The sequence below is a fragment of the Anabrus simplex genome, chromosome 5, assembly GCF_040414725.1.
Source record: "Anabrus simplex isolate iqAnaSimp1 chromosome 5, ASM4041472v1, whole genome shotgun sequence".
Classification (NCBI taxonomy): domain Eukaryota; kingdom Metazoa; phylum Arthropoda; class Insecta; order Orthoptera; family Tettigoniidae; genus Anabrus; species Anabrus simplex.
In genome coordinates this window covers 234,951,337-234,978,554 of record NC_090269.1, presented here as the reverse complement: position 1 = coordinate 234,978,554, position 27,218 = coordinate 234,951,337, and the positions used below count along the sequence as shown (strand labels likewise).

General features: G+C 38.8%; 1 protein-coding gene across 3 annotated transcripts; it reads left to right on the top strand.

Moving 5' to 3' along the window:
- CIA30 (complex I intermediate-associated protein 30) lies at positions 1-27,218 on the top strand. 3 transcript variants are annotated; one of them, XR_010860301.2, is made up of 3 exons: positions 1-1,112; positions 1,968-2,049; positions 24,103-27,218. XR_010860301.2 is itself a non-coding variant. In XM_067148471.2 (2 exons), the coding sequence occupies exon 1, from the start codon at positions 92-94 to the stop codon at positions 1,079-1,081; it is 990 nt and encodes a 329-aa protein (XP_067004572.1). In that variant the 5' UTR covers positions 1-91; the 3' UTR covers positions 1,082-1,112; positions 24,103-27,218. The 3 variants fall into 3 exon arrangements, 1 of the variants encoding a protein (XP_067004572.1); XR_010860302.2 differs by having other exon boundaries at positions 1,965-2,049; XM_067148471.2 differs by lacking the exon at positions 1,968-2,049.

Sequence of the window (27,218 nt, the reverse complement as noted above, 5' to 3'; positions counted from 1 at the left end):
CAACAACAACAACAGTACGGTGATGTTTTCGAGTTAATTGATGTAGGTTATATTCGCCGTCGTACCGAAATAAATTTCAGGCTGTTTGATCATGTCGAGAATGAATGTGGTTATTAATCAAACACGAAATGTTTTTATTTTGAAGCCGTATTGTGGTATTTTCGGATGTTATTATGGACATCATGAAACCATTGGAATTTGTAGTTCGGTAATTTCGAGTATATTAACTATTAATCACGGAAATGTACATAAACAGTTTATTCACACTAGTCGGACATGTAAAAGCTTTTGGGAGAAAGATATGAAAGGTGGTTATAAACAGGAAGGTCAGAAATTATCACGTAGGGAATTGATTCGGGATGGACTGAAGGAATTGCAGAAAGAATTAGAATTATGGAAAGATGAAGTGACAGAGAAACTGAAACTTGATCCTATATTTATGTATCGACTTGGTGAAGTTGATATTGTGTGGAAGTTCGACAAACCTGAGAGTTTTGATCAGTGGGTTACAACAAGTGATCACGACCATGGGGAGGGCTTTAGTAAGTGTGAACTCGTAAGAAGTCGTGGAGGGAATGCTCTATTTAGTGGTGTTCTTAATACTAAAGTACCTAAAGATGGTCGTATAAAAAAGGCAGGTTATTGTAACATGAAGTCTTTACGTATCAGGAAGTCGTTCAAACGTGATTCATACTATGACTGGAGAATGTACACACACTTGGTCATGCGAGTGCGTGGAGATGGCAGGTCATATATCCTGAACTTGGCTACTACAGGCTATTTTGACATTTTATGGAATGATGTGTACCATTATGTTCTCTACACAAGAGGAGGACCTTACTGGCAAATTGCCAAGATTCCATTTTCAAAATTTTTTCTAGCAAGCAAAGGCAGAGTTCAAGATAAACAGTGCCCAATTCCCTTAGATAAGGTTACAAGTTTTGGAATATCTGCTGGTGACAAAATTGATGGACCATTTCAACTGGAAGTTGATTATATTGGGTTAGAATTTGATCCAAATCACAGAGAAGAATTTGCTTACGAAATGTACAAGACTGACAAGTATATTGTTGGGCACTAAAACCACCTTTAATATCCTGACTTACAGAAGGGTGAGTATATAATAGTGTAGGAGGGGATATTTAAGTTAGATGAATAGATGGCCTCCTAAATTTCAGTGGCAGAAAGAGCAAGGACTATGAAATACTAAAGTATACTTAATAGTAAAACGCTGGGTATAACTCCAGTATTAGCTCTACAGACTAGTTCCTAGGTGCTCTTCTGCAGCATACTTCATCTCACCATAGCACAATTGTCTCTTGTTGCTAGTGGCTTAGATACATCCTACAAATTTTTGCCAACTTTTCTGAGGTACTGAAGCACTCTTTCTTTATTGGTCTGCACACATCGTGGCTAATGACAAATCCTATTTGTCAAACACATCAGTGATGCATAGCCTAAAGCCTCTTGCAGGAAGTTAGCACTGTTTCTTGTCTGACCATTGACCTATCAGCAAAGACCTTGTGTGGAGGTTTTTATTGTTGATGGTAATGAAATCTATCTGTGTTGAATTCTGGGACATGCTATGCCAGTTGCAGTGTAGTAGACACAGAAAGTATGGAAAATGCTGCATGATTCATGATTCTAGGCTATCAAAATAAATATATTTCTAGGGGTAGGATGGTGTCCGTAATGAACACAATCACTCTTGTACAACTAATACATTGTAGGATTTGGATCATTAACCTTTGACATAATGTAATTTATGCTGCAGAGCCCCTACTGAACTTTAGTCAAAAGCAGGGTCATATTGTTTTCAAAATATTCTGTTAGGTGTTAGGAAATAATAATGTTATTGATTTTACTTTTATGGTTTTGTTAGGAAATAATGAGCCAAATATTCTTATTTAAAATACATCATGAAATTATGACCACATAACTAATAATGTTCATCTTCCATGCAGCAGCTTCATAAGATGGCATTAATTCAGCAAGATGTCTGTAGCAGTAAGACTAGGCTGTTGAATATCTTTCAGCGCAGTAATTGAGGTGAGTGGTTTAAACCTACATGTCTATAAAGTACGATATACAGGGTGAAGCGAAATTCGCGCACCCAGGCATCGCAGCATGACTCTTCACATGCCAGCAATAAAAAATATCTCTAACAAAACTTCGTCCTACGAGTATATCCGGCAGAAAAAGGACGTTGAAGAGTGGAAATCTGGCAACACTGTAACCACATGTAGGGTAACTTACCTATGTCAGCACATATTAGTCGTGCTGTACAGTTAGCGCAGTGGATAGAGTTTGGGTTAGAATGCATGGGGTTGAGCGGTCGATCCTGAATTGAGGCATATGTTTTTTAATTCGTAAATGTAGTCCAGGTTGTATGGTATCTGGCTTCTTAATCGTCAACAGCGAATAAATTCACGCCAACGACTTGGAAAGAGCGTCTTTCAAAGCTTCTTCTTCTTCTTCTTAATCTGTTTACCCTCCAGGGTCGGTTTTTCCCTCGAACTCAGCGAGGGATCCCATCTCTACCGCCTCAAGGGCAGTGTCCTGGAGCTTCAGACTCTGGGTGGGGATACAACTGGGGAGAATGACCAGTACCTCGCCCTTGTGGAGGGATGGGAAGATTGGATGGTACAGGCAAGGAAGAGGGAAGGAAGCGGCCGTGACCTTAGGTTAGGTACCATCCCGGCATTTGCCTGGAGGAGAAGTGGGAAACCACGGAAAACCACTTCCAGGATGGCTGACGTGGGAATCGAGCACACCTCTACTCAGTTGACCTCCCGAGGCTGAGTGGACCCCGTTCCGGCCCTCGTACCACTTTTCAAATTTCGTGGCAGAGCCGGGAATCGAACCCGGACCTCCGGGGGTGGCAGGTAATCACGCTAACCACTACACCACAGAGGCGGACGTGTTTCAAAGCTGACCAATGAAAACGGCATACCATACCACCTGAACTACATTTACGAAATAAAAAACATACGCCTCAACCCAGGATCGACCCCTCGATTTCCTGCATGCTAACTCAAAACTCTATCCACTGCACCAACTATATAGCACGACTAATATGTGCTGACAGAGGTAGTTACCCTGCATGTGGTTACAGTGTTGCCAGACTGCCACTCTTCAACGTCCTTTTTCTGCCAGATATACTCGCAAGACGAAGTTTTGTGAGAGACATTTTTTTATTGCTGGCATGTGAGGAGTCGCGCTGCGATGCCCGAGTGAGCGAATTTCGCTTTACCCTGTATATAGTAGACAGTTTACGTTTTGCTAATATAGGGGTTGTGAGATTGATGTTCTACATGAGTTGGCTGCGTCTATACTGGTTGCTCTCTCCATATGATTGTATGATAGTTACCTCTCAGATAAAACAGTCTCCCGTTTGGATTTCAGGTAGGGACACGTGAGAGGAGGATTACTTTCTGTGAGTCAGGACATGGAATATTGGAAACATGAATCATTATAGAGTAGTTGGTTATAGAACCAGAAAAATTAGATGTGGTTAGTATAAATTTGGTGCATTGGTAGGGAGAGCAGAATGTCTAGTCAGGTGACCAGAATTATTAGCACAAGATAAAGCAGTGAAAATATTGATGATCAAACCAGACTTTGGCTAAATACTCAACAGCACCACCATTAGCTGTTGTAGATGGCTACGTATCATTAAAAAGGCGTACTAGGGAAATGAGGAGTGAGGTAAGTTGGTTTCCCCTGTGCTTACCTCACCAAATCAGCAGTTGCTATTACATATCAGTCTGTGAAGCCCACTGGAATGCACGCACAAAGTGACCCTAGGAGCAATGTGAGCATGAGGAATGGCATTGCTAACATTGCTTGCTACCGAGCAAGTTGGCCGTGCATTTAGGGTCACACTGCTGTGAGCTTGTGTTCGGGTGGTAGTGGGTTCGAACCCACCTTCGGTAGCCCTGAAGATGGTTTTCTGTAGTTTCCCATTTTCACACCAGGCAAATGCTGGGGCTCTACCACTGATCTCTATACATGGATCGCTGATGGCAGGTCTCCGCTGCAGGAGAAAGTACGCCAAGTTGAGTGCGCGGTTCGCCATGTTAGCGTACCCAACCTAGAGCTCTCCTTATGGGGAAGCAGTGATAATATAGTAAATTTTAAGTCGCAATTAATGGCGCATTGGATTAATTAAAAATATAGAGACATGTCCACTCAAAGCATAAGGACATTGGGATCACTGACACGTCATTCCGAGGTCACTAAATCTCCGGGATAGCAATAAACATGAGTGTATAATAATGGCCGACAAATATTAACTTAGGTGCTGAATACATGCAATTAGCGATCGGTAACACAATACGAGTGAAAACCAGTTTCTGGAAACATTGCTGTAAATTGTATACATGTATGCCACGAAATTATGCATTCTTAAAATGATGTACCTATAAACGTAGCTCACTATACAGGCCGAGATTCGACATATCGTAATCGGTGTTTGATAATGAATTTCTGTTTCCTGTTTCCATGAAATAACGCGCATATTATCAAATTAAAATATCATTGAAGCAAATGTACACATTTATAAAACCAGCACACATTCAAAAATTGTCAATATATCACATTACCTGCAGCTTAATTTACTATTACAGACCTCTTTGATTAAATTCAGCTAGCAAAGCGATATTGATAGTCATCATCAGAAATATGTAACACCAGTTAAAAGAGTCCCAAATACCACGAATAGTATAATGGGATAGCCCCAAACACCCACCGCACTTTCCCTTCTCCCAACACTCCAGTGTCTGAAACCCATAATTATTACTGATGTAAATAAGGTCTAGAATTCCCCCAGACTTCATTTTCTAAGATTGTTATAAGGTCACGTCAATTATTTCATCGAAATCGTCAGTTTAATTATGAGAAATTTAAAAAAATATAAGTAAATCTTTACTTGCAGTTAATGTTCAGTAAAATTGAAAACAGTTGGCTGTACATCACTTCTAAGGTGTACAGTTTGTCCGTTTCTATCAAAACAGTCTTCCTCTAAGTGATCCGAGCAGAGAACAGCTGTTTTAGAAGGCTCCCAATTCTCCCACCTGATACTCCTAATCGATGATCTTAGATGTTCGGGTCTCGAGAAAGGAAACCTACAAAAATTAATTGCCATTTTGCTCCCGGAATATGCGAAATAAGATACAATAAACCTAAAACTCAAAACACTACCCTAGGAAGATTCTTATGTACAGTATAAAACTCCCCGATGTAATGATTTCTCCTTCTGCTGATCGGTTCTGTTTGTACATCCATAAGCTGAACACTGCGGTATGTTAATACCCCGTAGAATGTTTCTTCATTCATATTTCAGATAAACACATATATATTTAAATTGAATCTTGTAATCCACAAGTATACTACAAGGCAATGAACCTAAATTCGTAAAATACACTACTATTTACTTTACAATAACAAAGTACAGAACACTCGTGGAACTGCAATCAAGAGGCCTGGCGTCACTGAACTAAGCATAAACAAAGCAAGCGCGCTCCTCGTGGTCTATTGCACCATGCGCTCGCTGCCATCTTACTACGCCAGTCATCTTCTATTCGGCTTACTGCTACCCAAGCTACTAGCCATCCAGGTATAGAGATCAGTGGGCTCTACCTTAACTAAGAGCCACGACCGCTACCTTCCCAATCCTAGCCCTTTCCCATCCCTCCATCGCTAAAAACCTTAGATGTGTTAGTGCGACATTAAAGAAATAGAAAAGAAAAAAGAAACTAAAATTGCTCACCTTGGTCATTTTCATGTCGTCAAAGTCAAGGATGTGACAGATCAGTGAAAGTAGCAGATTTGATCTAGACCATACTAGAAAAAATAGTACACTGTAAATAAGAAAATAGGACAAGTAAATTACTATGATCAGCATAGAGAATGGACTGTTGTTGTCATGGTAGACACCAAGCCAGGGTTACACTTTACTAGCTCGTTCACACTTTTAGGAAGGTGAAAATCTTGCAAATAATTATGTTAAACTATGCCTAAAGTAGGTACGAAGAGAGATATGCTTGCCGGCGACCAACCAACGTACCACTTGTTCTTCCTTATATAGGAAAATTGTAATTGACGCTTTACTGATCTCTGAAATACGTCCATTTCCTGGTTTTCTATTGGCTCCAGGCCAGTTCCTATTGTCTCCGACAGAGCTTGCATCATTTTTGGTCCACTGCTACTACATTCCTTGAAAAGAATGAAACCGCATAGTTTGAAAGTGATGTGTCATGGCACATGCAGGATATAGTTGTAGTAACTATCCATTGGTCATGTCACTATTCAATACTGTCATAGGATACTAGAGGCCTGTGGGCCGCTTTGCAGCTCTAACATGGGTGCTAATGCCCCCCAGCCAATGGTCTTGTGTCCGGCTCCATGACTAAGTGGTTAGCGTGCTGGCCTTTGATCACAGGGGTCCGGGGTTTGATTCCTGGCAGGGTCGGGAATTTCAGCAGTAATTGGTTAGTTGCCTGGCACGGGGACTGGGTGTATGTGCTGTCTGCATCATAATTTCATCCTCATCACGATGCACAGGTCGCCTACGGGAGTCAAATCAAGAGACCTGCACCAGGCCTCTCAGGAGGCCACACAGCATTTCAGTGGTCTTGTCACTAACCAGACCTAATCAGTCCAGTCCAATGGTCTTGTCACTAGCCAGACCTAAGTAATCCAGCCAAATGGTCTTGTCACCAACATGACACATGCTGTGACAATGTGTGAGCCATACCATGTTGGATTCTTAACCTCTCTTCTGCAAACTAGCTAGTAAAATTTTACCCAAGCCATTGTCCACCACAATAGTACAGGTTTATATGACTACCAATTTAGCTGATGATGAAGTTAAAGTAATATAGTAATTGAGAGGAGATTTAATGCAGTATGTAAAAATGAGGTGGAAACCTAATTGTAATTGTTAAGCCAAGGAAGAGAAGATAGTGTTGTTTGTCTACCCCTTAGTCCCGTTTCTTGATTCAGAGTCGGGGATGAGGTGAGATGAATTTGTATGGCATTATTTTATGGCTGGATGCCCTTCCTGAAACCAACCTCAGTTGAGGAGCTAATGAATACGAAATTAATATTGTGAAGGAGGTAGAAGGAATCTGCTGTACTGTAACTATCCCAGCATTTGCCTGGAATTGAAAATGGGAAACCACAGAAAACATTTCTCAGGACAGCTAATGGTGGGGTTCGAACCCATGCATCTCCTGAATGCAGAGCTTGGCTCCATAGCCATAGCACATTAACATGCGCAGCCACTCCATTCGGTGAAGAGAAGATATGATTATGTGTCTGGCTCATCCACATGTGGAACCCATGCCCAGGGTTACGGGTGAAGGCCTTAACAGCATCTTAGGCAGAGAAGGAGACCTTCGGAATGGCAAAGATGGTGGATGAGGCAACCCATCCTCTCTGGGGAAAATTAGAAGAGGTAACCACTGCCTTGTGGAAATGAGGGATCTTCAAAGGCTAAGGGAGTAAACCCCAAAAGAAAATCCTCAGATGCGTTAAGACTTAGCAGGTTAGCAGATGAGTAAATTTGTACTTGCTTTCAACTATAATACAAGCCTTGGATGGAAGTTTAAAAATGGAAATGGAATTGACGAGTCTCTGGCTACAGTTGCACGGTATGACGGTAATGCTGATGTTCGTGCAAGTGTTAGATCAGAGAACAAAACCCGATTTGGAACAATAAATATTTTAACAATGAATGGGAAGGAAAATTAATTGATTGACCTAATGGAGAGATGAAAACTCGACATCCTGGGAGTAAGTGAAGTAAAATGGAAAGGGAAAGGAATGAAGAAACTAAGATAGGGGTACACCTTGTACTGGATAGGTAACAGTAAAGAGAAAAGAAATGGAGTGGGATTTATAGTGAATCAGAATGTTGAACCAATAGCTGAAGTTGAGTATGTAAATGAAAGAATTATAATAATGCACATACATGTAAACAAAGACCTAATGAAGATAGTACAGGTGTATGCTCCACAGACAGAATGTAGCATGAAAGAAAAAGATGATTTCCTCAATGAACTGGAAACATATTGTTGGAGATGGGATCATGATAATAGGAGATCTGAATGCCCATGTGGGAGCTGATACAATGGGATATGAGAATGTACTGGGCCCACATGGGTATGGCGATAGAAATGAAAATGGAGAGAAACTGTTGGGTTTTTGTATCAGAAATATATATATATAAAATAAGAGTTTTGTCTGTACATTGCTCAGAATTTGAAAAGAATGGTATTTCGGTATCGGTCATGCCCATAATAACAAGAAAATGTACTTTTTAATTTTCCGTAATCTGTCTGTCTGTCTGTCTGTATGTATGTATGTATGTATGTACACACATCACGAGAAAACGGCTGAAGAGAATTGAATGAAAATCGTTATGTAAAGTCGGGGGATGAGCCGCTACAATCTTAGGCTATAAATAATTTTATTCACGCTAAGTGAAATGGTAGTTTAGGGGAAGGAGCCTAAAATTTAATTTGTAAATACCGGTACCTATATTATTGGTGCTGTCGAAAAGTACTACATAACAAAAGTTATAGACAATACAATTTCTGATCATTTATGTTTCATTCAGTTTTACTGTACCAATTATGATAAGAGTGGTATTTCAGAAGGCCTACAATATCGAAAGCGCATAACACTGATCAACAATAACTTTACATTGACCATTGTTTGTTGTGATGTTCTTCGTTTCTTATGGTCCCGCTCAACTCCGATAGATGGGATTACTACTGCGTACCGAGTATAACAGCCCGACTGAACATTGGTGGGAAATAGCTGGGGAGTTGGAAAACTTTCTTCTTTAGCATGCCATTCCTCTGGTTCATGTAGCCTCCGTGGCTCAGACGGCAGCGTGTTGGCCTCTCACCGCTGGTAACCGTGGTTCAAATCTCCGTCACTCCATGTGAGATTTGTGCTGGACAAAGCGGAGGCGGGACATGTTTTTCTCCGGGTACTCCGGTTTTCCCTGTCATTTTTTATTCTAGCAACACTCTCCATTCTCATTTCATAACATCTATCAGTCATTAATGTATCACTGGGAGTGGCGACCCCATCGTACTAACAGCCTATATATATGCTTCATTTATTACATCGCTGACCCGGTCAATGACTGGAAAAAAGGTTGTAGGTTTTCATTTTCATTTTCCTCTGGTTCATACATTTTCTGATACTGCAGGTACGTAACACACTGGTTCATCATAGTATTCCAGTTATTCGATCCCTACTCTGATGCGCTGTTTTGAATGAGCTGTATGCACACTTACGGCAGAGGCTCACTTAGTAGTAAGTTAGTAGTAGTAGTATGACCTGGTCTAGAATTACAATTTAAGCCGATTTCAAATTATAGCACCACAATTCACTAAATAACTCAAAAGTCAACCCTGAAAAGAGCCGTTTCTTAAGAAAAGCTTCTTCCTCTTCACTTTTATTAAATTCTACATTCATTTAATACCAAATTAGCAGTGAAGAGTGGGCTTCTCCTCTGGCTTGGAGGAAAAAAATTGCCACCAAATCAGATATGTTTTCCGTTGCCATTCTAGTGAAGATTTTCCGACTCATCGGATACTCCTCAGAAACATAGTTTTTGCCCTGGGACTCTCCAGTATTCGCCTTCCCCCCCACTCCCCCCACACCGCAGAAAAAAGACGAAGAGTGTTCACGGATCAGAACTGTCTGCGACTTGGTCATTCCAGCTCTGGAATTCCAGCATAGTACTGTTCATTAAAAGTGAGAGAGTGTGTGGTCTTTCATTTGATGGAGTATTTCATATGAAAGTATTGCTTTTAATCGCACCATTCCAATGACCTATGTTCATTTCAGTTGGAAAAACCACTAAGACAGTCTTTCTGAGGTTGTAAAATGGCTGGTGGAGAGTGAGTGCCCGCCATTATAATGAAAACTCCCCAACCTGGTGGTGACTGATGGTAGGCAAGCGGGCCTATCATTACAATGAAAATTCCCTAACACAGTCTTCATATGAGAAAAGACGTTTGGTGATTTCCCCGTCACGTTTCTAGGGTAACGTTAAGAGCTATGCAATTTAATACAGTCCTGCTCACAAGGTGTACACCACCTAACCTAGAATTCTGTATACAATGTAGAATTCCGTAGCGAAGCACGGGTACATCGGCTAGTAACCTGATAATAAAGAACACATGTTTTATGAAGAGGAATAGCCATAAGATCAGCCGATGTAGTTGGGGTGGACAGTATGGAACATGCATCGATTTTGTAATAACAGACCGAGAATGGGGAAAATACGTCATGAATACAAAGATAATCCGCAGTAGAAGTATGGAAGGTGATCACAGATTATTAATTGTGGAATTAAAACAAGTAAAAATCCCTAAAATTGTACTGAGGAAGAAACCAAAGATCAGGATTTTGGAGCTGGAGGAGGAGGATAAAAGAATGGCATTCCAAGATTGGATAAAAAGGAAGTTGCCTAACATGGAAATATGAAGTGGAGAAGAAGATTGGGACAATTTAAGACAGATATTTCTGGGAGCAGCAACTGAGGTATGCTGGAAAACAAAAGCAAAGGTTAAGGGAAAGGAGACACTGTGGTGGACAGACAAAATAAAAAAGAAATAACAGAAAGGAACAAGGTGAAGAAAGACATGGATAAGGAAAAGCAAAAATCTTATCAGAGGGATGAGAATAAGATAGAAAGGTTACATGTGGAATACGAAAGATTGAAACTACAAGTAAAGAGGAGTATCAAGGAAGAAAAGGAGAAATGTTGGGGAGAGTTTACGAACAAAATTGAGCAAGATAGTCGAGGAAATCAGAAACTATTATACAGAGTAATAAAATCGAAAAGAAAAAATTAAGGCATTAGAGAGAGTAGATGGATTCCATAGTACATGACAAAAAGGGTCTTCAGAAGGTGATGGCAAAGTATTTTGAAAAACTTTATAATGAGTATGACTGCTCAGAGGAAGGAGATAAGAAAATGGATATAATAGATGGAGAAAAATAAGAAGAGAACCTGATAATATGGTTTGAACGAAAGGGCAGTGAAACCAATGACCAGAGGTAAAGCAAGTGGAAAAGACGAATTCAATGCTGATATGATTAAGGCAGCAGGAAGCAGTGGACTACAGTGGCTACACCGAGCCCTCAGTGCCATATGGAAGGATGAAAGGATACCTGAAGTTTGGCAACAAGGAAGCATTATACCATTGTTCAAAAAAAGAAATGGGAAGAAATGTGAAAACTATAGAGGTATAAGCCTATTATCACATGGGCTAAAAATAATGTAGAAAGCTATAGACAAAAGACTGAGGGATATAATAGAAACACAGTTAGAGGAAGAACAATATGGCTTTAGACCAAATAGATCAACAGTAGACTTGATATTTACAGTGCGAACGATAATGGAAAAACATCTGGAAAGGAACAAGGAAATCATCTTCGTATTTTTGTGTTTGGAAAAAGCTTATGATACAATTAAGAGAAAACATGTTTGGGAATGCGTACGGAAAAGGAATGTACCAAAATCATGAATTAACAGGATAAAAATGTTGTATCATGAGAGTAAAAGCAGTGTACAAGTGGGGAATAGTGACTCTGAAACTTTTTATACAAAAAAGTCTCAAGCAAGGAAGTGCATTGTCACCATTATCTATACTTCTATACTAATATTATAAAGAGGAAAAATTTGTTTGTTTGTAACGAATAGACTCAAAAACTACTGAACCGATTTTAAAAATTACTTCACCTACAGAAAGCTACATTGCCAGTGAGTAACATGGGCTGTATTTTATTTTCAAAACAATTCAAGGTGGGGGGCACGGGGGGAGATATAAAAATAATAGTCAAAATATCGAATTTGTCGTATAAGGATGAGACAAAGCTCAATTTAATCCTCTTGACGCAAAGAACAAAATTCGGTAAGCCCTATGGGCCCGAAAACCATGTTTTAAGGCCCTAAAACCAACCATTACGGAGATATTGGCACCACACTACCCCTGCTCTAGGAATCGGATAAAGTAATGAACTGCCATAACCATGGCAACGTCAGCTCCAGGATTCTACAGCAGCGAAATTATCTACAACTAGCTGCAGTACCCAGCGTTGCCTGGATAGTTTCTGAATATTTACCTTTAAGATTTGCATTACCAGTTAGTTATGTGTGATGTGAATTTTTATAGAATTCCTTTTTGACTTGCAGATTGATATGTTATGATCTATTATGTAGTTTTAGAATTATTTAGATGTGTTTGATTTCAAGTTTTAGATTATTTAATTTTCGAGTAAAACTTCGTCCTTATGGAAGCTCGAATCGACTGGGAAGTATTTGATCCTGTCAAAAATTAATAAGTGATAACTATATGTATTTAGCCATCGCACTATAGATACGATGTACGGGATCTCAACTGTCAATGAGACTGTCCCCCTCTCGCCCCCCACCACTAAGAGATAAAAAATCTGGATTGTCACCATTCATCTCAGTGACCCAGAAAACTGTAGATTCGACACTGTTTTCGATTATTTTTATATCTCACTCACCCACACCCCAAAGGTGGCTGAACATGAACTTTAAAAAATTCGGAGTGTCACTAATCATTTCAGCGACCACGAAAACTATTGATTCAGTAACATTCTAGATTATTTTTATACCACCGCCCCCTACCCATAAGGGTGCTAGGGATGTCTTACCCTCACGCGGTTTGTCTCCTGATACTAATTGATAAGTGTACCAAGTTTGTTGAAATTGCTCCAGTGGTTTAGGAGGAGATGTCATTTACACACCCACACACACACCCATGCACACACATACATCAATTTTTATATATAGTAAGAAGAAGAAGATTTATATATATATATATATAGTTTTTCGAATAATTTTATATCTCACCCCCTTCGCTCCCCACTTGGACTTGCAAAAAATCCGGAGTATTACTATTCATCTCAGAGACCATGAAATCTATGGATTCGAAACTGTTTTTAATTATTTCTATATCTCACTCCCCCCTCCCTTTGCTTCCCACCTAAAGGGCACCTGAACTTTAAAAAATTCTAGAGTATTACTTTTCAACTCAGCGACCCCGAAAACCATGAATTCGACACTATTCTCGATTATTATTAAAACTACCCCCCCTGACCCCCTCCCTTAAGGGCGCTAGGGATGGCTTACCCCCACAGTGATCGTCTTCCGATAGTAATACGTGCACCAAGTTTGGTTGAAATTGCTCCAGTGGTTTAGGAGGAGATGTGTCATTTACACACACACACTTCCATTTTTATATATAGTAAGATTTTTATACTCGTACTTCACCCCCTCTCCATCCCCGCCCAAAGGAGTCCTATGAGTGCCTTCCACAACAGTATATATTTTTCCAGATATTAAGTCTTATTTGTACCAATTTTGGTTGGCAGCTATGCCCAAACGTACATACATAATCTCACTGCTCTAGAATCCTGGAGCTGATGTTGCCATGGTTACGGCAGTTCATTTCTTTATCCGATTCCTAGAGCAGGGGTAGTGTGGTGCCAATATCTCCGTAACGGTTGATTTTAGGGCCTTAAAACATGGTTTTCAGGCCCGTAGGGCTTACCGAGTTTTGTTCTTTGCGTCAAGAGGATTAAATTGATCTTTGTCTCGTCCTTATACGACAAATCCGATATTTTGCCTATATTAGCCTATTATTTTTATATTTCTCCCCCGTGCCCCCAACATCTAATTGTTTTGAAAATAAATTACAGCCCATGTTACTCACTGGTAATGTATCTTTTTATAGGTGAAGAAATTTTTTTAATCGGTTCAGTAGTTTTTGAACCTATTCGTTACAAACAAACAAATTTTTCCTCTTTATAATATTAGTATAGATAAATCACAAAAACCTAACGTGTTACAGACATGAAAATTGATATTTGGAATCCCCCTTAAAAATAAAAGAACACAAATATTCATTTTCAGAAAATCCACTTAAGGGGGGAGGTGAAAAGAAGTGAAAAAGGAGTTGAATTATTTATATGAGGATACATAGGCTATATCTCAAAAAATGAAGATGTTACAGACATTAATTGGTACTTGGAATCTCTTTTAAAAATGAACACACTCTTTTTGGAAAATCCACTTAAGGGGGTGAAAATAACAAAAAAAAGCGGGTGAATTTTTAAAATGAGTATCTTCTTCTTCTATCGCTTTACCCACACCTGTGGGGTTGCGGGTGCGAACTGTGTCGCACATGCGAATTTGACCGTTTTACGGCTGGGTGCCCTTCCTGACAGCAACTGTATGTGTAGGGATGTAATCTATACTTCTATACTATAACATAAAGAGGAAAAATTTGTATATTTGTTTGTAACAGATAGACTCAAAAACTACTGAACCGATTTTAAAAATTACTTCACCTATAGAAAGCTGCATTGCCAGTGAGTAACATAGGCTGTATTTTATTTTCAAAACAATTCGAGGGGGGGCGACGGGGGAGATATAAAGATATTAAAATAGTAGGCTAATATAGGCGAAATCAAATTTGTCGTACAAGGACGAGACAAAGCTCATTTTAAGCCCCTTAATGCAAAGAACAAAACTCGGTAAACCATTCGGGCCCTAAAACCAACTGTTAAGGAGATATTGGAACCACACTACCCCTGCTCTAGGAATCGGATAAAGAAACAAACGGCCGTAACCATGGCAACTTCAGCTCCAGGATGCTACAGCATCTAGATTATGCATGTACGTTTGGGCATAGCTGCCAACCAAAATTGATACACATATGACTTACTATCTGGAAAAAATAAACGGTTGTGTAAGACGCTCATAGCACTCCTTTGGGCGGGGATGGAAAAGGAGTGAAGTATAAAAATAATAGCCCCGGCAATCTCCGTAGTACAGCGACCAGCGGTTGCTGACGGGCCTCCGTTTTTACGTTGTGGCTTAGGTTTCAGCATTTTGTGGAGTCAATCGCCTATAGTTCAAACTATTTTCTATCAAATCATGGAGTAAGAGGATCACTGAAGTTATTAGTGCCGATATTTTGGTCCACTTTAACGATCATTGTAACCATGAAAACAACCTGTATGGTACTGTACACAATTGTCATGTGCCCATGACTTGTAAAAAATTCTCAACATTTATACTCAGATTCATCATATGATGTGCGACATGAGTGACAAACCATGAGAATTATAATTCTCGATAATTATAGTAGTTTTTTTTTGCATCGCATATTTCCTTGATTATTTGCAATAGTTATGAAATGTCGGATCAAACAAATTCATTCAATATATTTATATTTGTGGTACTATCTAGCAGAAGTGTACTTACACTAAACCTGGAGCCCTCCTTCTCCACTGTAGATACTATTGAGGTAGAGCTGCCTCAAAAGAGGGGCTCTACCTACTCATGCATTACAACTTCATATTGAACAAACAAACCATACTGGACTCTCCGAGGCAGCAAGGTATGAGTTTCTGGCAATGGACAGTATGACTCTCCTGGTGTTGGTGCAAAATTCCTTTGTTACAGAATAATTTGAAAGATTTGAAAACAGAAAAAGCAATTACAAAACTGAATGGTAGAAGGTGACAAGGAAACATCAGCTTGCAGAAGACTACTTCATTCCTACTCTGCACTCCAGAATGACGCTCTTTACTTATCTGTTCACTACAGAGGTAAATGGAAAGTTATGAGGGCAGAATTTAAAAAGATAATTCATCAATACAATGTTGGACATGTAGCAAAGAGTTTTTCCAAAAGGCTGAAAACAGATGCAAATTGTATCCCTGTTCTTCTTTCATGAAAAAAAAGAAACGTTTAGTGAACCATCTTTGATGGTCTTCTGATAGTTGAGGAGGGGATAAAGATGAACTAAGATTTACAGCTGTCTTGTATCATATCTGCAATGTCCATCAGTTGGATCGAGTGGGGGGGGGGATGTGAGCATGGTACTATAGGTAGTGACAAAGTGTGTTTAACCCAAGATTCTCATGAGTTTTCAAATTTTGAAAAAAAAAAATAATGACAAATACTCAATTTATAAATTATTTAAGATATCACTCATTTTTGTCATACCAGTGCCTCAAATCCTATTCCCATATGAAGGAATGGTGACTTGAGGAGTTTTAGCAATTCTAGATCACTTCATCATGTATATTTCAACAATTATTATTAGAGTGGACTCAGGTTTAAAAAGAAATAACAATATTTATCACTTCATAAAAAGGTTATTTGATAGAAATTGATGTGCTTTCAGGAATGAAATATTTCATTCTATTTTAATTAAATTCTTTTAATCTGCTGTTAAATGTTTTCTTTTTCAGGTATTTTCTAATTTGTATTTAATCATAAATTAGTTTTGACAGACTGAAGAGCCCAATAGTTAAAGATAACTAAATCGAAACTGGAAATAAATGGCTTCCTCTATAAGAAATTAGCATCCAATATCACGTGGATTCTATGATGAGCCCTCCGCCACCTTTGCAAGCATACTACAGGTCTCCAAACCACACATCGCGAGTCTTGGTTCACTCAACCACACTTAACTTAGGTGCCATAATTTACCTGAAAAAGCAAGACATATCAAACAAAACCTCAAGGTATTGAGTGTATAATGCCTGGGCTTCATCCAAATTGAGTAATTAATATAAAAGCCGCACTCGTTTAAAAATAGGGAGCAACTTATCACTCGCCCTGTAGATGAAATTTTGCATTTCTTTGGATAGATACTTCTGTAACTATAGAAATGAAAGATAAATATTGGATGCAAGTAAGGAAGACTTTCAAATCAATTCTAAATTCAGAAAAGAAAAAAAATCTAGATTTACTGACGTAATAAACAACTTGGCTATGTCCAGTGATTCAGGAATCCAATGTGATGGTCTCACCCAAGGTAAACTTGTTTAATGAAATAACTGAAACATCTTTTTTATAGTTTTGAATGTAATATGATGCTGTGGGAATGCCAGGACTCAAAATTGGCTTGTGAAATGTGTGAAATTTATATTATTTTCTGGTGTAATTTAATAAGTGATGTATAAAATGAATAATGAAAAAGATAAAAAGTATATCCCCATTCTTTTTTATTATTACTCTGTTGAGGACATTGTGTGGCAAGTAATAGGAGAATCTCTTCCATCAGAAGTGAATATTGATCGTACTATTAATGGAGTTCAAAATAAGACCACAGAAACTATGTTAAAAAAATTACTAGTAGCAGTAATAAATTTCAAACTAAAAAGTGTGGAACAAGATTCCAGACCTACGGGCTGAGTTAAACAAAAAGTATCATCAAATATCGGAGGATACGGAGCGAGGATTTTGGGTATTAATTACCTGAACTATCTAATAAAAATATTTATGCATTCATTCTTAATGTTGTATGCCAATATAGGATTAACAGATGTTAACCCTAGTCACAGGAACTAGCCTAGGCCTATAATTGCACTGTGCTAGATGAGATATGTGTGAAAGGGTCCTCAGTGACAAGTGAGAGTGGTATTTCTGTGAAGACAGCGATCAAAAGTCCTCACCAATTTAGCACGTGGGCAAGTGGAGGCACAGGGCCTCTCAGGGTGCATGCGCTGGTGCATTGTGCGGTGCAAGGTGCAAAAGACTACTTCGCAACGTTGACAGTATTGCAAACCCTCACTCCTCGGTTTTGAGCAACAGCGCTGTCTCTCTTTTTCCCCTTACCTGTCTCTCTCATTTCCTATGCCTGTCTCCCCTGTCCTCACCTTCCCCTCTCTCTCTTTTTCCCTAAGCTTGTGTTCCCCTTCCTCACCTTCCCTGCTATTTTATTTCTCACTGCGAAATGCAGTGGGTGGAGAAGCTCAGTGCAGGAGAGGTTTAAGCAAACAAAAAAATTCTTTAAATTCGTTTGAAACAGATAGCTTTTCCTGTCACCTCTTTCCCATTTTCTTTGCTATTATACTAGTAATGTGTGGGACAATGTTACACTTGGACACTTAAGAAATTCTGCTTTTTTTTAAAAAACAGTTAGTGATATTCTGGTACTTTACGTAGAATCAGTCGCTAAACTTGTCTAAGGGATTGTAACACCAAAACGTGCTTTTCAAATTGCGCCCCTCCCCACACAAATACTGTCAAACATTCTGAATGAAGAACTTTTTTAAACCTAGGGATCTTATTGGAAGTTAGGTCTATAATTTATATATCGCATAATTATCTCAGGTTAGTGTTCCGTATTTTTGTTCAAAAGGTTGTAATTTAAGGGGTTGAAGTTTGCCAGGTGTATGCACAAACCTTTTCCGGTTTCACTAAGAGATGACACCAGTGAACAGTACGCAGCGTATGAATTTGACACATACTTCCCCAACCTGGCGCCATCTATCACGTCTTCGCATTAATGGGGCACGGCGCTCGCAGAGCAGCAGCACTTCAGAAATTTTGAGAAAGTTGGAAATTGGCTCGACAAATTGTTTGCTACAAAAGACAAGCAGTTTTTCTGGCATGGTATTCATAACGTACCTGAAAGATGGGCGAAGTGTGTAGGCGCCGATGACCACTATTTTGAATAAACAAAAAAATTAATTTCCCTTGAAAATTTTGTGTTTTCTTTACTACAAAAACTGCCAAAACTTATGCATACACCTGGTATGTTGGAAAGCCTTTATTTTGCTGACTCTGTCACCGATGACTTTTTTTTTAGCTTCAGACTTAGGTCATTTAAGAAAGCCATAATGTCTGCTAAAAATCCTAAATCAGCTACCCATAGTGGTTCCAGATGTAGTGATGGGCAACGCTCTCGCTCGATATTCTCGAGACTCTCGCGAGAATCTCGAGACCGATCCTCCTGTACTGCAAGCCGTGCGACGTACCAGTAACTACGACTGTAAACTTGATAGTATATCATTGGCAGTTATTGCGTGAAATAACGTTCGCATATGAAAACGTGTGAGCCAATACATTTTGTCAAAAGCGTGGAACGAAAGTGAAAACAGAACGTCAGTATCTTAAACTGTTCACGACTTATTTGTGGTGGACATCTTAGCTGAAAAACCATGCATAATTTGTGAATAACTCTTGATAGGATGTATATCACTTGGATACTAGAGGCGTGTATTTTACGAACCTGAACGGGGAAGATGTGTTTTGCTACATATGCAAAATATGAGTGGAACGTGTAATCTAAAATGCCCGAGTTGGCTCCGATTCTTTCAGCAGGTCTGATTGGCAACGCTCTCGAGACCGATTCTCGCGTGCTGCGAGCTGTGCGACGACCCAGTAACCATGAGTGTAAGCTTGAAAGTTATCATCAGCAGTTCTCATATGGAAACGTGTGTGACGATAAATTTTGTGAAAAGCCTAGGAAAGCACTGCATGTTGAACCATGAGCTCCTTAATACCGTTAACGAAAGTGAAGACAGAATGCCAGTATCTTAAACTGTTCACGAGTTATTTCAGGTGGACTTCTTAGCTGAATAACCCGTATAATTTGTTAATAACTGTTATAAGGACCTAAACCTACCTGGATGCCTCACAGTCATTGTCGGCAGGGTAAATTCTTGTGATTCAGACCGGACCGGAGGTGTTCTGTGATTGTTCCTCTTCATTTATATTATGTGTTTTTAAGTGTCGGATCATCCCAGAAGTATTTCTGCCGACGTATTTTACTTCTTTTGAATAAGCAACACAGCGAGCTGTGCTATGTGACATCTCAAAATAACCGACATCCACGACTTACGTTGCGTTTCGGACATCGTCTTCAAGTTGTCGCGTACAACTAATCACAATTTCACATTGCACCATCAGATATCGAAGTACCTAATTATGACGCGAATACTATAACATTGTAGGGAATTATTTCCTTCGTCACCAAAATATCGGTAAACGCAAGCAGTGGTCATAATATGATACGGAATGTGGGGTCTGATAACGATATACACCTACCTGTCGAAAGAATTGGTGCAAACTGAAACATTTTAGATTGCACATTCCATCCATGCGTAATGGTGGTTGCATATGTACCAAGGCGCATCTTGCTTCGTCTCGAGTTCGAATAATGCACGCCTCTAGTATCGAGGTACGTGTACCTACAGTAGCCGTCAGGTTCTGTACTTAAATCATTCATTCGTGTACCTACCAGTGCATACAATGCCAGAATGCGCATCCTTTATAATTATGTTATACTGCGTCAAAATAGACCTGGGTAGAAATGAACGTCCTAGTCGCTTGTTGACCCGTATTTACGAAATGAGAAAGCCCGTGGTTGGCTATTCGCATACAAGGCACAAACAACATTCAGCTCCGACTACCTGTAGGCCTACGACACGCTGCTCGCCGCACAATGCGGGGACAACGCTATCGAGATCTCTCGACATTTCTCGCGAGAAATAGTGCCTGCGGTAGTCTCGAGAAATCTCGAGACCTCGTCTCAGATTGCCCATCACTATACAGATGTCCTTTTTCTTCCAAAAACTCAGCAATGACGTGGCATATACAAAAACCCTTGGAAAATCATCTTTCCCTTGCTTAACCAGCATACCTCTCTATGGTAGGGGATATCCGGATACTCTTCTTGAAATGAAATCAAACATTCTTTGAACTGGCGATAAGTGAGGCCGTGAGAACCAATATAGTTCCCGATATGCACCACCACGTTCATCATATCTTGAAGACCGATAACTTTAGCACAGAGAGCCTCTTGGTGAGCGAAACAGTGAACTGAGGGCAAATTCAGCATACTAAACTTTTTCCGCACTAAGCCAATAAACCCTTTTATTTTACCGCGGATTGCTTGTACCCTGTCTGTTGTCACGGAAATAGCTTTTCCCAAGTGAGTCCTATCCTTTCAGCTGCCGTTTGGACTGCTTCTAAAATATCCTCCCCCTGTAGTAGTCTCTTCCATTGAAATCACATCCAGGAGCACTTCCATTACATGTAGGTTGTTCTCAACACCATGCCAAAAAAAAAAAAAAAAAGGCTAACTGAGCTGTCTCACTAATAACCAATGACTCAAATACTAAGAAGTTTTCAATTCTGGCTGCCAATAGTTCATGCAAATTCCTGGCAATGATGCTGATTCCCTGAGATATTGCCATCCTGGACAGTGGTATTCTGCTGTATGGTGGAGCTAATGTAGGACTCATTGTCTCTACTATGTCCAACAAAATACTCTTTATTAGTGGCCCTTCCATGAATGGCTTCCCAGCTCTTGCTGAATGTAGAACAGATTTACAACTAGCTCTAAGAATAGAGTCACCCTTCATCTTTGCCGTAAATTAGAAATTTAAAGTATATTAGGAAAGCAAAAGCAAAAACCAAGAATTAATATGCAGTCTGATTGGTTTGGCTGCTGTTGCTGCCAGCAGAGTGAAAAAAAATAATTCCAAAGCATATTTGAACTAACCTTGAACCTGAGTCCATACCCACTGGGCTACAGCACTTCATGAACAACCACGCATGAGATACCTATTAGTTTGCTTGCTACCTTCTGCCTCACTCATATTAAGGTATGTATTCACGTTTCAGACCAAAATCGGTACTATTTTATCAATGTTTTTGAAATTTTTGCAATGAAATACTTGCATTTATGGAAGATATTTACACTATAAAAATTTCACACTTAAGGTACCGTTTCCTAAATAATTGACAAAAACTCCAAAATTTTGCATAAATTTCCAAAAATCATAGCTTTCTGGAAAATAGTTCAGTTCCAATTATTTTTGCGCATAATTCATCCTAATAATGCATATAATGTGATGAACTAAACAGAATTTAAGAATTTATTGATATCATATTTTTTATAATATATTTTTCATGGCAGTCAAAATTATAGAATATATAGATTTGTTTTTTCATTTGGTACCTTTTTATTATAGTCTTATTTATTATTATGTTTAGTTCAAAACATTCTACTTTTAATAAGCTTCAATTTGACATATCAGTGTATTCTATAACTTAAAATTTGATGACGTTCTGATTTTTTGAAATATGAAAACTCTGGAGAAATTCATTGTGTGGAAAATTGAACTTGAATCTTGAAAGTTTATTTCGGGATTGAAATTACTTACTTTGGCTAATTAAAACCCTTCTGACGCATAAGGGCCGGCCCAGTCGTGTGGGGGTAGTGTGCCTACCTCTTACCCGGAGACCCCGCGTTCGATTCCCGGCCAGATCAGGGAATTTTACCTGGACCTGAGGGCTGGTTCGAGATCCACTCAGCCTACGTGATTAGAATTGAGGAGCTACCTGACGGTGAGATAGCGGTCCCGGTCTAGAAAGCCAAGAATAACGGCCGAGAGGATGCTTCATGCTAACCACACGACACCTCGAAATCCGCAGGCCTTCGGGCTGAGCAGCGGTCGCTTGGTAGGCCAACGCCCTTCAAGGGCTGTAGTGCCAGTGGGTTTGGTTTGGTTTGATGCATAAGTAGGTCCCTCTTATTGTAGTATTTTGTCCTCTTTGAATCGTTTTCTTCCTCAGATACTTTCAGTGGTAACTTCAGCCAGAATCTTGACATGTTCTGTACATACTGCAGGTGCAGGCGGTGAAGGTAAATTCAAAATATATGAAAATTTTCTTGCTTCACTTTGCCCACAACCATTGAAGCGCATCCCATACACAATTCTTCTATTAGTTTCAGGAATGTGACCAATTCTCCTTGATGTACACTGAGGTTCAGATTGAAAATCACTACTACTACACACCAAACTAACAAAAAAGCCCAATTTGTTTACAGAAGTTTTTTAGCGATATTGATCCACATTTCATACAGACAGGACATACCAGCAAAGATAACATTTTTTCTACACATTCCACACTAAATATAATGTTAAAACTACCTTGAGAATCACCACAATTACTGTCATAATGCGAAGTAGAAAGTTTTAGACTCAGAAGCACTACTGACATTGGGAAGTTTATTTTTATTGTTCTCATTTTGGACTACTGTCTCAGTAATATTTCGTTTATTCATCGTATACTTATTTCCATAGCAACAGCGCTTTCTTTTATAGCCACTATGTCTATTACTACCCATTATTCACTTAGCAGTAGTTAGTTACTCGATATAAACACAAATAACACAGCACATGGCATTCATAGTTGGATTGCACAGCATTTATGCAAGATTCAACATTCCTTCTCCAGAGATATATCATATGTCAACCAATGCTATCTTTTGGTTCACAAAGGTACTACATGGGGAAACACCAGTGCAATGTATTGAAATGTAATTATGTAGAAAAATCTGCTTGAGTATGGAAAGCTAGTGAATGTTAGCACCTGACCACGCCCCCGGAGCAGAGAAATCATGAACGCAGTAGTCCATTTAAATGCAATTTACAGCCTTTCTGTATATCTCAGGACAATGATACTTACATATTTGGAAACTAGAAATTCCAGGCTTTCATTTGACATCAAAAGCCAAATATTGATTATTTTGACCTAAATCGCAGCTCTTGCTGAATGTAGAATAGCTTTACAACTAGCTCTAAGAGTAGAGTCACCCTTCATCTTTGCCCTAAATTAGAAATTTAAAGTATTTTAGGAAAGCAAAACCAAAAACCAAGAATGAATATGCAGTCTGATTGGTTTGGCTGCTGTTGCTGCCAGCAGAGTGAAAAAAATTAATTCCAAGGCATATTTGAACTAACCTTCTTCCCACTGTGAACCTGAGTCCATACCCACTGGGCTACAGCACTTCATGAACAACCACGCATGAGATACCTATTAGTTTGCTTGCTACCTTCTGCCTCACTCATATTAAGGCTATTTACAGGAAATAATGCTATCTAATTGTTGCCCACACTCGTAGATACTGCAGTTATGATGGTTAACTTTTATAAGAGTGTTGTTTCATTGCCCCTGACTGCAGTTATGATGGTAACTTTTGTAAGAGTGATGTTTCATTGCCCTTGAATATCGAACTAGGAACTACAATATCATGGTTCCATATGACAATGCTCATCACTCTGCAGTTGGACTTAGAATTTTTCAGTGCGCTCCCTTTCTGTGTCGGCAGGTGTTCATTTAAAGTAATTTACTGTGTGACTGTTCTTGATGACAAGAAATGTTTATCTCCTGTCTTGAGTACATTATTGTTTATTAAGTAAGGTGTATTTTTATTCCCACAGGTCACTGCCTGATCCTGCAAAAGATAAGATAAAAACAGAAATCAAGACTGCTAACCTGTTCTATTTTTTTAGCAGAATTGCTTTGTGTGTAAATAGTAAATACAAAAAATATACAGGTAAGTTATTCAGAATATGTAGCACAACTTCCTAATGTCAGTGCTTTGAACTTGTAATGAAATAGTTGTTGGAGTAAGATAGAAAACAAGTCATACCAGAGCCATACTCAGTAGTATTACAAAGGTAGAACTCTTGACTTGGAAGTAATTCCTACTGAAGCCTGAAAGTGAGTGCATTAAATAAATGAATAAGTTAAAATATTGTTTGTCTTTGAAATATGTATATATATTGTAATTGTAGACTGTATCCATTTTATCTGAGCCGCTGCGAGCCAAAGTGATCTAAGTCAATTTTTTTCCATTCTGAGAAATTAAAATTTCCCATTTCGTTTCATGTAAATTCAGGCTTTACAAGAATTTATGATTCATTTGATGAAATATGCAGATGATACATTAAAATTATATTTAATAAAGACATTTTAGTTATTTTCCCTTAAATTGCTTTTTATCGTTTCTAAAATTTGGAGTACCATGTTTCCTGTCAGCAGTTGACTCGTAAGCGAAAGGTAAAGTGGTACAAATCAAGAGTTGTACCACTCCTCCGATAAATGTTTTGGCAAATTTGAGTAAAAGGAAAATGTATAGGTTGTGTTTTAACCTCTAAACTGCACGTACGGCTTCCATTACAACTTTTTCTCTCACAGATTGAGTTAAAATAATTGCTCTGTTGTTAAATGCTAGCTACACAATCTGGTCTAATAGTTCAGCAGTACGGATGAATTATAAATAAATTGTTTTGCCCAAATGTCAAAATTTCTGAAAATTAAATTATCATGCTGAAATTTAAACAGACTTTATAATGAAAGATGCCAGTTTACTCAATTCACAATCTACTTCATCTTCCTCTTGTAATGGGTTGACATAATCAGGTCCATACTCCACAGCCGAATTCACAGTTGTCAGTTGATTGAAGAAAGTGTGGTGTACCGGAGGGATGTATGGGAGAAGGGTCATCATGTCTCTCTTCTTAGCCTCGGTGACAGGTTGCACAGTGTTGTTGAGAGGGATGGGTTGAACACCGGACAAACGAGGACGGCCACAAACACGATGTGAAGGAGTAATGTCCAAAGTTTTGAAAGAGATTCCTTCTTCGAGAGATTCCTGTACAGAATGAGATGAGGAGAGTCTTTCTGAAAACTAAGCCATCGAACATGAAGCCAACTGAACTTTTCATTTTGCGTGTTCATCTTTCTAAATATTACACATTTCTCTATGTCTTTTGTTGAAACAAAGTCATTCAGAGTCATTCTATAAACAGCAAAGGGTTGTTTTCTCCTTGCCGTTTGAATGGTATTACACCAATCATCCAGAGTGAAAATTTGAGCAGTTCTTGGTTTTCTCTCGATAACTCCTAAATCCCAATCGTTTGGAAGAAAGGAGTGTCCTGATAGCATGAACTTATGGTCAAGCACTTGAGTTTCATTTCTCGAGTTCTTTACAATCTCTGTCCAAATTAGTGTAAGTTTGGAATTTGATTTTGACCAGTTGCTGCGTCACTGTATGCTATCACATCATGAGCATCATGTGCATGGAGTTCAACACGCTTTAAAAGGCAGGAACCTACTTCGTGGGAGCCTTTTGATGCCAATAACTTTAATAACACCTGAATATTAAAAATCTAAATAAAGAAAACAATACCGATACTTACTAGCACAATTACAAAGACTTTTTGATTTTAGAACATAAATAACAACGATAATCACAGAACAACACAACCACGTGGCCATGACACTTGACTTATACCACTATTCCTGTAAATGCGCTCCACTCTGGCGTGATGGGAAGAATACATCTAGCGCTCTCAAGCATCTCCCATGCGAGTTATCGTTATACCACTTCTTCACAACAAATTTTCATGCGTTACAAGTGCACTGAGTGGTATAACTCAAAAACTGACATTTCTTGACTTAAACCACTTTGGCTCTCAGCGGCTCATATATATCTGTGCTTTTCCGGGGTCCATTAATCTTCTAGATGAGCTCTTCACTTCATACAGTCACAGTAGTTAAACTGAATCAAAAATACAGTTTTGAACTGTTAGCTGTAGGATTTTCATTTAATTGTGTACACAGTATTTATGTTCTTTGGCCTTTTACTGTGAAACTTTGCTGTTTGTTACCTCCCATCTAATTATAATTTTTCATCTCATTTGTTAACATTTTACTAATCTGTGCGGCTTTGAAATTGCTGTTTGTGACCTTCACTTGCAACAAGCCACGAAGGCAGCAGTTTGAGTGCACCAGAGGTAATAATTATTTTTACTTGAATAAACAACTACTGTACTGCTATTAACTGTTTACTTCTCTACCTTGTTTTATGAATGAACAGAGCTCAGGTTTAAATTATAAGAATGAAACATTTAGTATTTACAAAGATAAATGTCAAAATTGGTCATTAGTATAAAATAAGACATGCACATTGTATCTCCTGATAATGTGGGCATTTGACTCTATTTTGTAATCACTTAAATAACATCACATGCCCTCTCAACACGTGTATCCTGCATGCTTATATTTTATACAGTACTTCTTATGGCCAATTTTAACTAGTGTCTTTAATATTGGATCTCTTATAATTGTCTTCATTGGCTGAGAATCTCCCTAACTAGGGGACGAAACATATACTGAAATGTTAAAGATTTTATAATATATTCCTTTTAAATATTTTATGTAATATATTGAAAAGGTGGACTCCTTTACACAATATAAATATTATTTTCAATACTTACCAAAAGATGACATAGTTCCCCAAATTTGTCCGCGATAGAACATGTTTGGGACCAGCTCGGACGTCAACTCTGTCCCAGTGCCAGTATCCAGGATATCAAAGACCAGTTACAACAGTTGTGGGCCAGCTTGCCTCAGGAAAGGATACAGGGGCTTAATGACATTCTTCCCAACCAAATCATTGCATGCATCCAGGCCAGAGGGCGTGCAAAGTGGGCTTGTACTGCCAAGTTCTTTGTAAATTTTATAATCACTGAAATAACATCACATACAC

Coding starts and splice junctions, on each gene's coding strand:
- CIA30 (XM_067148471.2), top strand. CDS start 92: ATGTCGAGAATGAATGTGGTTATTAATCAAACACGAAATGTTTTTATT.